General features: G+C 52.4%; 1 protein-coding gene across 1 annotated transcript in view; it reads left to right on the forward strand.

Annotated features, from left to right (window-relative positions):
- Positions 1-3: 3 nt before the first annotated feature.
- EDA (ectodysplasin A) overlaps positions 4-16050 on the forward strand; it is a gene marked incomplete at its 5' end in the record, with an annotated part of 64747 nt that continues 48700 nt past the window's right edge. Inside the window, one exon of the mRNA XM_027690421.1 lies at positions 4-105. Coding sequence (XP_027546222.1) covers positions 4-105 — 102 coding nt within the window. The remainder of the gene's footprint in view (positions 106-16050) is intronic.

The following is a 16050-nucleotide window of genomic DNA, read 5'->3' on the forward strand; positions in this document are numbered from 1 at the left end:
CAGCCCGCGGCCCCGCCGCGCCGGGACGGGACGGCGGCAGCGCCCGGAGCCCCGGCCGCGGGGCGCCCGCAGAGAGCGGCCGAGGGCGCGGAGCGGCGCCAGCAGGTGGGTCCGGGCGGGGACGGGGGCACCGCGGTGTCGGGCTCCATCCCCCCTCCATCTCCCTTTCATCCCTTCTCTGTCCCCCCTGCATCCCCGGCGCGGGTGCCGCTCCCCGGGGCGCTTGGGAACAGCCCCCCGGTCGGGGTTACTTGGAAAAGGGGGGAAGCCTCAAACTCTGGTGCGGGGGCGAAGCGCGGGGGGAGCGCGGGTTCCCTCGCCCAGGCTGGGGTGACGGGGCTGCGGGGCCGTCCGCGCTCCACCTGCTGCCGCCTCCTCCCTGTCGCGACAGCCCCGCCGTGTCGAACCCGCTCCCGACAGCCCAGCCCTGGCCGAGGGCAGCGGCTTTGCCCCGGCCCTTGGGGGACCCCCGGGCCCGCGGATGCAGCGGCCGGGGAGCCCCGCACAGGTCGCCCCGCGCCCGCGATGTGCGGGGGATCCCAGTCCCGCATCGCCCTCCGCTCGCTCCCCTCCCTCCAGCTGGGGTGGGTTTCGTTCTCTCAGTTCCCCCTCAACCCAGGTGCATTAGCCTTGCCCGTGATGCCTCGGTGTCCCCCCTGCAGCAGCTCCTGACTCTGTGCAGGACAGGTTGGCGTCTGTCTCCCGGTTGTCCCCACGGCTGTCCTGAGCCCCCGGGGGGGTCGCCTGTCCCGAGAGCCTCCGGAGAGCCGGAGCGGAGCTGGGGCCTCCGCTCGCAAACTTAGCTCATTTTTTCCAGGCACGAAACTTCGCTGCGAGCAGGATAAGCTGGAGGAAGGAGTTTCCTCCCCCTTGAGCCTCCCGAGCGGATGGTCCGCTCCCCAAAGGTGCCGGGTGGCTTTGCCGGGGGGGTCCCAGCGGGGTTTCGGGGGGAGACGCCAAACCCCAGCACCCCGGCGGTCCTCGCCCTGCTGCTTATCAGTGTGGGGGGAGGAAGGACAAAAATAGCTTTGATAAAGCGGCGAGTTTGGGAACTCTTCCTCCCACTTGGCAGCGGGCAGCGGTTCCGCCGCGCCGGCCTCGGCTGCCCCCGGGAAAGCCGGGCTGCGCTTCCACCGCTGCCGGATCCCGCAGCTTCCCACAATAAAATCCCAGTTAAGCGCTGAACCGGAGGGAACCCGAGCTCTCGGGTCATGGCTCTCTGTTCTCCCTTCTCTGCCCCGGCAGTGTCAACACTAAGTGAGTCGGAGCAGCTCGATGTTGTGCTGGGATTCTTGGGTTGCCTTGGAATAGCACGCGGCTGGAGTGCCTTTCGTGTTATCACGCTGGATCTGTTTAGTCTTTAGAGCTCTTCTTTCCAGCGAGTGCATAATGAAATACCAGGGCAAATACTTGAGGCGTTCATAAATTACAGCGTTAGGTAATTTGTCTCGGGATGCGTACGGAGATCCAGGCATTGCTGGTACAGCTGACGTACTCCAGATAAGGTAACGCTAATTATTTATTTCTTTCTTTTACATCTGGCCTGTCAGGCTTAGGATGGAAAATTCTTTGGGACGTATGGAAGGAGTTGGTTGTGAGAGGAAGTTTCCTGGTAGTGGGGACGTGGGGAAGGCTGAATGTCCTGGGCACTGGCACCTCACCGCCCCGGTCGGGAACTGCCGTGACAACGGGTGATTAATGGGGTTTGTAGTAGTGCTGCTCACACCGTTCCGTGCTGAATTTTCTGCCTTGCCATTTACTTGAGTTGATATGCAGCTAAAAACAACCACTTTCCATGTCCTGGGGTGCTGTGAGTACATCCCTTCAATGGTTAAAGCAATGAAACGAGGTGTTTGCAAACAGCTTTACTTAGAAAGTTATCATCAAGCTTAAGGGGGCGTGTGGGGTTCCTCGCAGCTTTTCCGAGCTGTGCTGCTGTAAATCCAAAGTGTGGTCCCGTGCACGTGATGCTTGCAAAAATGAAGCCAAAATTACTAAATAATTAATTCGGGAGATCTGGTTGATGACGTTTCTCTGCCGGGGGCCGTGGTCAGAGTTGAGGTGTGTTGGGGGGTACCCGGCATCCCAAAGACCATGGTGCTCTGAGCCCTCAAACCGCCCCTCAACTGCGTGAAGTGTCATCAGTGAAGAGGCCGAGTAATGAGTGTGTGTGTGTTGTGATTGTACAGGCTGGTTTAAAAACAAAAGACACTGCCCTTCCTGACCCTTTTTTTCTTTATTTTTTTAATTATTTTATTTTTCCCCGCCTTCCTGACCTGAGGCGGGAGGAAGAGGAGCGGGGGGGGGGAAGGATGGGGAGCGATGGTCAGCACCGAGATTTTGGCTGAAATCTCGCCTGGCCACGTGCCAGAAATGACCTCATGACAGGAGTGAGATTTGGCAGCTCGATAAGGCCCCGCTTCCCTATCTTGCAGGGTATCCAAATATGTAACTCATTTAGGATCCAAGGGCAGTTTTTCATGGCAGAGGGTGAGGCATTGTAGTCCACATCTTTGTCCCAGAACCCGCCGGCTGTTGCATCACCGCGTTGGCTGCGAGATGAGGGGTTTGTTAGTGCTGCTTTAATTCATCGACTCTTCGAGTGCTCTGAGGTGCAAGAGTGGGTTTGGGGAGTGCTGGTGCTTTCAGCCTTGGCTGTTGGGATAAAATCCAAATAATCCCTTTGGGTGGGTGTGCTGTGGGATGGGAGAGGGATTCTGTCGAGCGCTTCGCTTGTGGCTCCACTCGTGGAGATCCGCAGCAGGGCACTGCTTCCTGCCCTTTGGAGTATTTTATGCCTAAATTAAATTGTATCTTGCTGTCAAAAAATCACCCCTGTAGTATCTGAGCTGTGCAGAGCGTTGTTCCTGCGCTGTTTCTCCAACCAAATCCGTGTCATGCCACGTTTCTGCCAAAACATGTTTTTTGGCCAATGCCAAGCGGAGCGTGTGCCCTGAGAGTGTCCCGAGATGGGCGGAAAAGCTGCCAAAGGCTGGCTTTGGAATGGGATCAAATACCATCAGTTCTGTCGGATCAAACTAATTGTAGAGGCGCTTGCAGCTGGTGGGAGGGGGGAGGGGGGTGCTGAGTCATCCAAAAAAATGTGCTGAGCAGCAGTTCTGTTCCCAGCATTCACCTTCCTCTGTGCCATGGTCTCTGTTCCTGGTCTCTGCTCCTCACCTTTTTAACAAGGGATGTTCCCGCTTTTTTTTAGTGCTCACATTGGCATTCCTGAGTTTCAGAGAATCCTGGAATGGTTTGGGTGGGAAGGGACCTCAAAGCTCACCCAGATCCACCCCTGCCATGGGCAGGGACACCTTCCACTAAATCAGGTTGCTCCAAGACCCATTCAAACTGGTCTTGTACACATCCAGGGATGGGGCAGCCACAGCTTTTCTGGGCAACCTGTGCCAGGGCCTCCCCACCCTCACAGGAAAGGATTTCTTCCTTTCTTTTCCCTCACCAATGTGAAATTGCAGTTGTTTTGCCCTTTCTTGTCAATCCCAGCTCCTAAGTCAGAGGCAGGTTTGACTGGCACAATGTGCTGTCAAAGGGTCTAAAGGTGTAAAAGCTGCTCCAGAGGCTTCTCCCACCCTGAGCATACCTGTAGCTCATCCATGCCCCTTCATCCCTCTGTCTGGTACCTGCTTCCTGAGCCAGGAGGCTGCACTGGCAGTGATGGATCAGGGCCAAACTGAAAGCTGGCCATGTGCTGAAAGCTTTGAGCAGAGTGTCCTGGAAACAATTCTCCAGCATCAGCGGCCTCTGCACAGTGTCCTGCAGGCTCAGACCTTTAAATAGCTGCTCAGGACACGTGTGTTGGGATTTCACAACTCTGATCCTGGGTTGTGGAAGTGCCAGGTCTGTGCAGAAGCAAGATGGTGATTAGGGATGTGCTTTATGATGGGTTTTCCCTTGAATTCCACTTTGTGGTCCTGGTTGTAGCTGGAGGAGGCTCTCACAGGGCAGTAAAGGAGCCCACAGAGCTCTGTCTGGTTAATGCTGGGCTCTGGTTGCCTTCATTCCCGGCTTGGTAATGCTTGTCCTCGACAGACATTCCAGAGGCTGCCCAAGGGTCTGCGCAGGAAGGGGGGGACTGCCTGATATCAGATAGAAAACATATTCCTGCTGCTATGCCTATGAATATTCCAGGCAAAATCTGATGTGCTGCATCCACTGGGAAATTCAATACAGCATGAGCTGTGCCCCGGGGGTTGGAGGTGCATCCCTGTGTGTATTGTGGTGTTAATTCCTGGTGTGAGGAGGAACTGTCTCCTTTGGCTGTGTGCAGACAGCCTGGCTGGTCCCTGGGAACTGTAGAATCACAGAAGGCTTTGGAGTGGAAGGAACCTTTCAAGGCCATAGAGTCCAACCCCGCTGCCATAGGCAGGGACATCTTCAACTCCAACAGGACCTTCCCAGCATCCTTATTCCCAGATTTATGATGCTGTTTGGGTGCCATTCCTTGTGCCCCCTGACACTGAGCAGGTGGGATGGACACTGTGTTGTATGTGGTGGGATGTCACCACTCCTGAGCTGTTCACTGTGAGGGCTGGAGCTCAGGAACTCTGCTTTGGAAAAGGGAGGGAAAAAAGTAGCTGTGGCTTTGGGATGTCTGAGCACAGGGTGGCCGTGGTGGATGCATCCTGCCCGGGGACACCCTCAAAGTGTGGGGAGATGGGAATGGTGAGGAGGTAACCAGAGAAAAATCTCACCTCTGGGAGAGAGGAAGCAGTTGGGAAATATGAAATATAAATTCCAACTGCTGTCTTGAAGCTTCTGTTGGCATCACAGGGATTATTGACCCCGGGGAGTGCAGGCAGCTGTGGCTGCTGGGAACAACTGTGAGGTGAATCCAGTGATGCTCAGGAAGGAGAGGAGGACGGGCTGCAGCTTATGGAGGAGAGTGGGGATGCTGATGTCTTGTTGGAAACAGAGGAATGTGATTAACAGAGGAATAACACCAGGGCAGCAGGGAGCACGCAATCAGAGCACGGCGCTTCCTTCCCTTCCAGGCTCTTGCCAGCTCTGCCCCATCATCCCCTTCCCCAGCTGAGCTCTGTTTGCTTTATTTCTATTTTCTGCTCATTCTGTGAAGCACTAGTACTGTGACTTTGTGTGAGGACCAGGACATTTTACCAGTGTTTATTGAATTCCTTGACGGAGACCGTTGTTGTTGCCAGAGTAAGTGTTTGACCGACTCGTGACCAAATTGCAGGGTTTTTCCACAATTTTTCGAGGAGTTCACTGGCAAACCCTCAAACCTGGGTTTTTAAGAACACTCAGTGGCATTCCAGAGTTATCTTTCCCTTAACCCCGGAGTACATAGTGCCGTATCAAACCCATATTATTCTAACCTTTTAACGTTATTTTTCTTACCGCATAATAACATAAATCTTCTCTGCTCTCCCATACACATGTAGTGTCTTGTAATGCTAATTAAACTGCACACCATCCTAATTTTGCTCTCATACTAATCCAATATATTTTTCTTGACTGGAAGCCAAACCCTGAGAGCTTCAGAGCATGCGGAGCTCTCATTCCAGTCTTATTATATGTTAATGGCTTTATATTTTAATATCTTTCAACACTTTAGGAGGATGTTATTTTTAGAGGTGTCTGGCTGCAGAAGGTAGCCGGTCTGGGAGAAGCTGAGGGGGCTTGGGGGATGTGAAGCACTGAGTAAACTCCGAGCAGTGAGTGAGTGGTAAGTGTGTCTCTGAAGAGGTGTAATCTGTCAGGATCCATTGTGCACAAGCGTGGAATTACAGGGAGATTTGGATGCAATTTTAACATAGTTAAGTGCCTTTATGGGGTGGTTGCAGTGGTAAGTGCTCTCTTGTTAAACTCTGGTTTTTGTGTGCTAATGGTGCCGATGCCAGTCGGGCCTGGATGCTACTACAGCAGGAATAATCACTCCCAGATGGGTGCCTATGAAAATGAGCTCTTTCCATAAGCCCAAATGAAATGCTGCTGTAAGTGCAAAGTACTAACGAGGCAGGATCACATTGATGGGGTGCCAGGGCTGTAACTCCTTCCAAATGGGGAGTGCCAGGATCCTCCTGCCGGGGCTGCACCTCGGCTCGGGCACGGGGAGAAACGGCAGTGACTGGAAATGGGATGGGAGGCTGTGAGGGCTTCAGCTCTGCGCAGAGTGAGGAGGAACCGGGCAGCGATGGGCCCTGGCACCAGCACGAGCCTCCTCAGGGTTTGTTCAGGAGTTTGTTCCAGAGTGTGTCGGGAGAAGTGTGGGAGAACAACGGTGGGCATTGGGTCGTGTGGCTTTGCATGTCATGGGGGCGCATTGCATGACTTGGCAACGGAGGGCATTGCATGGCAGGGTGTTGCGTGGCCTGGGCTCTCGCTGCACGGTGTGGTGTGGAGTTGCATGGCTTTGCCACAGGAGGCATTGCATGGCCGGGGTCGAGTTGCTCGGTTTTTTGTATGGCTTTGAAATGGCCAGTGTTTTGTGGCACAGGGCTGTGCTGCATGACATGGGATCCTGGGATGTGCTGAGCTGCAAGGGATCCATCGGGATCGGGGGTCATTGCACGGCGTGGGGCTGAGCTCGGTGGCTTTGCAGCAGCAAGCATTGGGTGGCTGTGCCCTGGTGGGTGCTGCACCACAAGGGGATGACTGGCATGGCACTGTGATGGGTGCTGCACCACGAGGGGATGACTGGCGTGGCACTGTGGTGGGTGACTGTGCTGTGGTGGCTTTGCTGCAGTGAGCATTGTGTGGCTGTGCCGGGGTGGACGGTTCCCGATGATGTTGTGCCATGGCCAGGATTGTGTTGTGCTGCTCGGGGCTGTGATCACTGCACCTTGCAGCAGGACATGGATGCAAGGGCTGGGAGCTGCTGGCTGCTTCCAGGAGCAGTGAGGAGGAGGAGGAGGAGGAGGGGGCTGGGGAAGGCTCACCCTCCTGCCAGAGCTGCCTCTGGCTTAACCCAGGCAGTGGGCTCAGTTTGGGCCAGCACAGCCACAGAGAGGATGCAGAGGTGGCTTTGGGAGGTCAGACCCTCCCTGTCTCCGGTGTTTCCCTTCCTTGGCAGTGCCCAGTGTCCCAGGGGGTGACACAGTGGGTTAAATCCCATCCCAGGGCAGTGGGGGGCTGGCCCTTTGTCCTTTAATCCCTCTTTACAATTCATGGCACCTCTGGGCTTTCAGCCTCTCCTGAGAACAGAGCACCGTGGAGGGGGAGACAATGAGGATGTTTATTAAGGCAGCACTGGAAGTAAAATCCACCTCAGAGCAGAGACCAGCTCTAGAATTGTAAATTTTATGTGGGTGGGAGAGTCGAGGACATGCTGTGTTGGGTTGTGGTGCTGCCTAATCACAGAATCATGGAATGGTTTGGGTTGGGAAGGACCTTAAAGCCCATCTTATTCCACCCCCTGCCATGGGCAGGGACACTTTCCACTAGCCCAGGTTGCTCCAAGCCCCATCCAACCTGGCCTTGGACACTTCTACAGCTTCTCTGAGCAACTTCCCTGCTGTCTCTTCTCCCTTTTCTGTTTCTTATTTTAATCGGCTGATGTTGACATTCCTTCCCAGAGGGGTGAGAACACCAGTGTGCCCTGTCCAGCAGAGGAAAAAAATCAAATTAAAATATTTGAATATCATTGTTATTTGATAATAATATTTATATTTTCTAAAAAGAAATAAATCTTTGAATCCTTCCTTTTATTACCTGATCCGTGAAGCGTCAGCAGCTTTCCCCGGGTTTCCCAGGGAAGTGTGGGGATGGGGACACTGTGTGGGACAGGCACTAATGGCCTAAACAGACTTTGTATGATCCTTCCAGTCTTCTCCACGTGCTGGGCTCGGTGAAATTAATCCAGGAAATAATTTTGGAGCAATTATTTCCTTAACTTTGCAAACAAATTGCTGAGCTACCGCTACCCTTTACCAGCACTTTATTCTAATTTTCCCATGGGATAGGAAAATATGATAAAGCATTTAAAGCTGGTAGCTGGCACTGTTGCCTTGATGCTGAGAGGAGGAGACAGTTCAGACTCGAAAGTGAGGGGTTTATTGTAATTTTGTGCTTTGCTGCTGTTCCCGGGGCTGCAGGAGGGGCAACAGTTCTGCCTGGAAAGCTTAAATTCTCACGTTTTCCCATAAAACATACCCTGGGGCAGAAAAATCAGCTCTAACTGTGAATTGCTGCTGATGAGGTGCATCTAGAGAGCAGGATGAAAACCCGTAAAGAAAATAGTTGGTTTTTATACTGCAGCTGTTTGTATCTTTTTAGTGATAATGAACTCAATGAGTAGTTGGCTGCCTTGGGGCGGTGGAAGGACTTGTTGGTGCTTGCTCGGTCTGAGGTGTTAACTCTTGCTGGGAAAGGGAGTGATCCCATCCAAGGGCAAGAGGAGCCAACCAGGAGTTACCTCCATATGCCACTGGAGTAAATTTTGGGAGATTTTTGAGGTCAAAAGGAGACCTTTTCTATGGTGGGGGGGAAGGCAAAGTTAAAAGATGTTAATTGCCATTTTTAAAGGATTATTAAATTTTCTATTTAGCAATATCTTTATTGCCAACTTGGAGTTTTCTCCTGTTGTTGACAAGAGTTGTTTTGGCTCAGAATACGGCTCATCCACAGATTCCTGGTCTGCTTAGAACTTGGGGGTGCAAGGACAAGAGGTGATGGGTTTAAACTAAAGAGGGTTGATTTCAATGAGAGATTGGGAAGGAATTCTTCCCTGCGAGGTGGTGAGGCCCTGGCACAGGTTGCCCAGAGAAGCTGTGGCTGCCCCAGCCCTGGAATTGCCCAAGACCAGGTTGGACAGGGCTTGGAGCAAGCAGGGCTAGTGGAAGGTGTCCCTGCCCATGGCAGGGGGTGGAATTGGATGAGCTTTAAGGTTCTCATTTTGGACTCAGCACAAGCAGCAGATGGAGCAGGGGAATCCCTAAATCCCTAACCCACTGTGCCATGGACTCTGGGAGTCGGGCTGGGCTCCATAGCTTCCCGCTGGTACCTTGGCATCACCCCTGCTGCCAATTCCCAGCCGGTGGTGAAGTCCTGGAGCGGGCACAGCCACCGGTGCACAGTCCAAGGGGAGAGCAGCACATCCCTGTAAAAGCAGGATCCTTCTCCAAACACACGTGCATGGCACATGATTCCCGTGATTCCCGCTCCCGTGTGTGGCTGCAGGGCCCGGGCAGGGCCTGGCTCCGTGTGTGGTGCCAGGGCCGGTTCCACGTGTGCCAGCCCCATGTGCTGCCCAGGATGGGGCCGTGGGACGAGCTCTGGGGAGTTGAGGTCTTCAAGTGTTAAATACTAAGTGTTGCTCCTGCAGGCTCAGCTCGGCAGATCCCGGCGTCTGGCGCAGGTTTCCAACAACAGCCTGGATTTGCCAAGGAAAATGACGCTGGATACAGCAAAGAGCTGTCAACTCTTTCCTCCCTAAGCTGCTGGGCTGCTTTTCTTCTGCTTTGCAGGATGACTGAGCTCTTTGGAAGTGATGTGGTATCTGGGGGTTCTCAGTGCCTTGGTGATGCTTCCCGTCCCCCTCCCTCCACCCTTGCCCCCCTTCCAGACAGCAGCACCTCATGCAAGGGCTGTTGGAACTCTCTGCAATCCCCTGGCTGAGATGAGGGCTGATTGTCACGTTAAGCTGAGAATAACTCAAGTTCTTCCCCTCTGGTACCTAGATATTGGACCAGGGAGGGATTTTGGCTGAAACATTAACTAGCTGGTTCCTAAAGAAGACTTTCTGAGCCCAGTTGTGTGCAGGTTGCTGCAGGTGGGCTCAGCAGAACACCTCCTGAGACCCCCGGGCTGATGTCCCCCCACCTCATTGACCATGAGCTTCCCTGCTGGTGGGTCCTCCTGACTCAAAACCATATTTTTCCACGTGTGAAGATGCTGAAAACCCAATTTATAAATGATAATTCTGATGGGGGAGGTTGGGGCAGTTACATTTCGATCGGGTCCCAGAGGAGGTCCCGTGTGGCTCCGAGCTGCGTGTCAGCATCAGGTACTGAAGCAGTTAAATATTCCTGCTGCGGGTGCACAAGAGCCAGGTATCTCCCAGGGGATCCAAGTTTGCTATCTGAAATCTGGCAAATAGCAAAAATTTTTATGTCTGTGAACAGAAATCACAGCCCGAGGCGACGGCTGACAGGGAAGGTCTCCTGACATATTTACCTAACGATTTTGTTATCGTTAAGTACTCAAAGAGCCCAAACCTGGAGAACAATAGCAACAAAAACCCACTGCAGAGTTTGTCAGCAGATGCAGCTTCGAGATAACAAATGATTTTTTGCTCTTTTGTTTGACTGCTTGGCATTTAGTGGTTAATTGGAGTGAGGCCAAGTGTGGTGAGATAGTGCATGAAACAGTTTTAAAAACACTGGAATTGAACGTTTTTTGCGTGATGCTTTCTAACTTTAGTCCGTGGGGCTCTTAGAGGTGGTTTAAAAACAACTAAAGGAAAACATTTGATTTGGGCAGTAAAAACTGAGTTTGGAAGGGGTGGAGGGGAGTAACTTATGCAGCCCTTGCTGTGACCCCAAAAGTCATTTCACCCCCACCCCAACTGGGCTTTGCCATTGCCTCGTGCTGGGGCTGGAATTGGTCTTAAGTGTTATTAAATAGTAATAAATGTTTCTGGGAGGATCAGTGTGCTGTGCCACATGCTCATCCACCATTCTCTCTGTCCTGGTCGTTGTTTGTGTTTGGAGAATGAAGTAAAACTGCATTTGTGAGAATTAGGGACACTTTGACTTGAAAAATCAGGAAAAATAGGTTATTTCAGGTTATAAAGTGGTGATGTTGGTCCTGATCCAGCTGCTCCCCCCGATTTCAGTGTGATTTTACATGATGCAGAAAGGCCACTGGAATGAGGCTGGTCCAAAGGGTGTCTGGGATGCTCTGTGAACTCTGGCATGTGAAATTCCAAGTAATAAAACTTTGGAAGTGTGGCCTTCGAGGGTTATTGTACAAGGAAGGGCATAAGAAACATGACACTGGGGCTGTGATTCCTGGCAGAAATGCTTCGCAATGGGGAAATTTTCGTTTGGTTTGTGTTGCTTACATGCCTTTCTTCTCGCTGAAGGGCAAATGACACTGTCAGCATTAAATGCGAGTAGCTGACATCTTCCCATGAAATATGCCTTACGTTCCCAGAACGGAGCTGGAGTTACTGCTCTTCCAGAAAGTCGCCTTCCCCTGGTCTTTATTTTCGGTCTTACCCCGAAACGGACCCACATGAGATGTTCGTGCTGGTAAGGAGGTTGGTTGGGGGGGGGCAGCACAGTTAATTGTGCTTTGAGGAGAGGTCTGACAGAGCGAGAGGAGCCGTGGGTTCCTTTGGTCGGGGCTCCTGAGGGCTCTCGTGTCGGGACGTGTCAGGCTGACGGGCGCCTACGATGTAACAGCAGTAACAAAACCCAGGGCAACTGCTTGGATGGGGTTTTTTTAAGGCTGGTTCTCTGGGTTTGAAGTTCTTGGGCTTTGTAGGGAAAATTTATGGCGGTTACCAGCGGTTTAGAGATGGAAGAGATTGTCCATGTTCTACACGGTGCCCTGTTGGTCCTGTGTCCCCGGCGGCTGCTGCTGTGGTGGCTTTTAGGTTGGTTGATTCAGCTGGGCTTGGTGTAGAGATGGCTTTGACACCATAATATGAGTGATTTAGGGAGCTCTACTGATGTAGGTTGCCTGGAAGCCAGTGGAGATGAGTGTGACAGCTCGAGTTGCAGAAGGCTGAAGAGTCCTGCACAGTGCTCCATTTTAACTTTAGGTACAGTGAATTGTGCTGCTTGTTTTGGAGATCATGAGTTGGTGGTTGGTTTGGGCTGAGTTTGGCCTTTTTGTCTGTTAAAGGTTTTTTCCAACGTGATCTACCAGGGTTGTTGTCCATGGGGAAGACAAACCTGTCAATCAGCTTTGGAAGTGCTGATCGCTGCATCTGCAGATCGGCAGAGCTGGGCTTTGTGGGTCAGGAGGCTTCAAAGACACACTGGACTTTGCTGCACCTTCCAGTATCGTGCTGAAGGAAATCAAGGAGCGTTGGATTGAGTATTGGGTGGGAATGATGGCAGTGGCTGTGGGTTGGGTGGTCAGACAGAGGTGCACCAGTGTCACCAGGGGGGTTCAGCCTCGGTGGTGCCTTAGGGTAGTTCTGAGGGGGCTGCAGTAGCTTGTGCTGAGCCTTGATGCAAACTATGGTCTGGAGACCCCAAGGCTGGTGGCTCTTACCTCTTTGAGTGAATCTCTGAGAAACAGAGGGTCAGACTGTGACGCTGTGGCAGCTGGGCACTGCTGGGGCCCCTCAAATCCTGGGGCCAGTGCGGGGCCCCTCCTGATGAGAAAGACATTGAGGGGCTGGAGCGAGTCTAGGGAAGGGAATGAAGCTGGGGAAGGGTCTGGAGCAGCTGAGGGAACAGGGAGGGCCCAACCTGGACAAAAGGAGGCTCAGGGGGGACCTTCCCTCTTACCTGAAAGTAGGCTATAGACAGGTGGGATCGGTCTCTTCTCCCAGGTGACAGGACAAGAGGAAATGCCCTCAAGTTGTGCCAGGGGAGGTTCAGGTTGGATATCAGGGAAAATTTCTTCATGGAAAAGAGGTTGTCCAGGCCTATCACAGGCTGCCCAGGGTGGGGGTGGAGTCCCCACCCCTGGAGGGATTTAAAAGCCATGTGAATGTGGCACTTGGGGACGTGGGTTATTGGTGGCCTTGGCAGTGCCGGGGGATGATTGGACCAGATGATCTCAGAAGGTTTTTCCAATCTAAGTGATTCTAGGATTATTCTCAGGCTTCTGCTGTCATTGCATGTTTTCAAATTGGAAGGACTTGGGTTGTTTCACACAGTGTTCATTTTTCCCCGTGGTACCTCCGTAACACAACTCTTTGCATAAAAATGAAGCCGAATTTTTGGCTGGCTCTCGTGCACACCTGTGCACTCACACCGGCCGCCAGCAAAGCGTGCACTGAAATGCTGCTTCTCAAATCCTTCCTGAGAATGGCTTGGGAAAGCTAAAAATTATTCTTTTAAGGCTTGGACTTTTTACATGGTCAGTTGTGAACTGAGGCTACGCAAAAATAGGTGGTTTGAGCAGATGAGTTGTTCTTAGAAGCAGTTCATGGGGTCCAGATGGGACCATCTCATTCCACCCCCTGCCATGGGCAGGGGCACCTTCCACTAGCCCAGGTTGCTCCAAGCCCTGTCCATCCTGGCCTTGGACACTTCCAGGGATGGGGCAGCCACAGCTTCTCCTGCTGGTGCAATTAAGTGATGGAAAACCCTGGGCTCAAGGGGCTCTGATAAATATATAGAGGATTATTTAATTTCTGTTTAAATAGCTCTCTGTTTGAAGACAGTGGCTGAGGTTGGCTGAGGTGAGGGAGGAAGATGGTGACGAGGATGCAGTGAGCCCCTGTTCCACTGAAGTAGGATTTACAGTAGGAGAATGCCCTTGGAAGAGCGTGTGTTTGTGCCCACAGCCATTAAGCTCCATAATCTTGCTGTCTGTATCGACTTACAAATGAAAGCTTGCAGTAATTTGGAGCAGCATTTGAATTGTGAGTGGTAGTGATGATGCTGAGCTTGTCTTTTAATGCTGAGTTTAGAGTCTTTGAGGTTTGGATTAAAAAAAACTTCAATGAAACCACAAAAAAGACATTGGAAGCATAACTGAACAGGTGGAACAAATTTGTTAAATCTGTTATTGGGAAAACAGCAACTTGCTTTTAAGAAATAAATCAATCTGCAGCTCAGTGTTTCATAATGAGGAGTGGGATAGGAAAATCTAAAAATATCTACAAATGAGAGCAAATGCTGTGAAGGAACAGATCCAAACTAGAATATAATATTGCCCATTGTGGTGACAATAAGTATTTTAAAGTTCATTGAGATCCTTGCTGTGATGCAGATGGGACTTGAAGAGCCAGCATATTTCACTTGGCCGAGTCCAGTTTTTATTTGCATAATAACTTATTAAATGTATTGCCAGTAGCTCGCGGAGCCCCCGGTCAGGATTGGGAAACCACGATGAGTTCATACTGCTCTGCCTGGGGAGACAAGATATTCACCAAGAACTGGGAGGGAGGCGTCTCTAGCAACTAATGCAAGTGATTATGTGCTTGAAATGGCAGGAACAAGCAGAGCTTTAACCCTGCTGTGGAGTGGTGTGACCTTTGAGTACCTCAGATCTTCTCACCAGGACCCATTTCAAGGGTCTTTGTCCTTCGGCTGCCTTTGTCCCCCATCCCTCCTCCTCTGGCGTGAGCTTTAGCAGCTGATTTTAATAAACTAAAGGAGCTTTTCCAGGTGGAAAATGTGTCTGTTGGCAGCTGGGTTTTCAGGAGACAGGGAATCAGTGCTGTGGTCTCCGTTATCATGGAATCACAAAATGCTTTGGGTTGGAAGGGACCTTCATAATCATCTCGTTCCACCCCCCTTTTCTGCTGCTTGCCCTTCGCTGTTCAGGCAGCAGAGCCAACTCCACTTCCATTTTTCTTGGAAAGCTATTCCATAGCCTCATCCCTCTCTCTCAGCAGGTTCTTCCTAGCGTTATTCCCGAGTTTTCCTTGCTCAGCAGAGCCCGGGTGCTCTGTCACACCCAGCCAGGCGAGGCTCAGGCACTGCCATCGCCCTTTGTGCTCCGTCATCCCTTTCCTCACCCTTTGGGACTTGCCCAGGGCTCCTCAGCACAGGGGGGTTTCTCGCCAGTGCTGCTGCAGAGTAGCTGCTCCAAACTAACCAAACCCACATGGGCAGCTGTTGCTCAGAGGGGGGTAGGTAAGTGCATCCATAAAGCTGCGGATTTCTGCCGGAGGGAGCGGAGCTGGTGCACGGCGATTGCCCTTCGGGAGCTCTCGGCAATGGGGGCTTCTCTTGTGGCACTTAAAACCCGGGAAAAAGACCCCAAAACCTCTCCAGCTTCCAAGTTCTGGTTGGGGGAAGAATTGTGGTGTTCTGGAGCTGTACATTAAAATGTCAGTTTTCCACAGGCGGGTTTTTCCGTGCGCTGGGATGGGGATTGCTCAGGGACAGGGATCGCGTGCGGCAGCACAGCTCTGGCAGTGTGGTCACTTGGGGCTGGGGGGAGAAGGTTTATTGAAACTGGTTTAGGTTGGACCTCAGGAAAAGGTTCTTCCCCCAGAGGGTGGTTGGGCACTGACCAGGCTCCCCAGGGCAGTGGGCACAGCCCCAAGGCTGCCAGAGCTCCAGGAGGGTTTGGATGATCCTCTCAGGCACAGGGTGGGGTTGTTGGGGTGTCTGTGCAGGGCCAGGAGCTGGACTGGATGATTCTTGTGGGTCCCTTGTAGCTCAGGATATTCTGTGATTCCAGTTTTGGCGTGACCAGGGCAGGTGGCAGTGACAATGCCACTGTCCTCTTTTGTGCCAGTTTGAGATGCCCAAAGGCCAGTGCTGCCCGTGCCTTTGCCATGTTCAGTGCTGGCATTTGTCCGGGTGCAAACAAACCAGCGGGGCTGCCGTTTTCCTTTGGAAATGGATGCCAGAGCTCTCGCTGGTATAGGGATGCTTTTTCATGGCTGGGATTCCCTAAGTGTATTTCAGCAGTGCTTTCTGCCCCAAACCTCAGTGCAAACTTAAAGGATTTATTTCTCAGCTCCCAACCGTAACCATCATCGACCTGGTTATTGATGTGCCGGGCTCTGGAAGGATCCGTGGGGTTTGGGTGCTGAGTGGGACTCTGCTCTCGGGGTTCATGTGGTGCTGGAAGCCCTTCTCCCCGTGATCCTGTGGTTTGGGAGGCTTTTGTGTGACGCTCAGGCCGTGAGCGACGTCTCCGCTCCAACGGCAGGGACATCCCGCACAATGGCCATGGGATGCAGCCTGGGGCAGGGGTGGTGCTGGCCGGGAGCCACCCCGGGTTTGGAGCCACTGGGAGGCCAGGAGGTGGCACCCAGGGGTGCTGTTGGGGGTGCTGAGACTCTTGGAGTGACCACGGAGCCGCTCCGGCCACGCCGCCGGCGACAGCTCAAGGCCGAGGGGTTCGCGCAGTCTTTGTGCTCCCGCTTTGAAGCTCCGGTCTGAAAGTGTTGTAATGAGATTTTATTATGTATTCTGGCAA

The sequence above is a fragment of the Neopelma chrysocephalum genome, unplaced genomic scaffold (genome assembly GCF_003984885.1).
Source record: "Neopelma chrysocephalum unplaced genomic scaffold, ASM398488v2 Primary Assembly neopelma1_81, whole genome shotgun sequence".
In the NCBI taxonomy this organism is placed as follows: domain Eukaryota; kingdom Metazoa; phylum Chordata; class Aves; order Passeriformes; family Pipridae; genus Neopelma; species Neopelma chrysocephalum.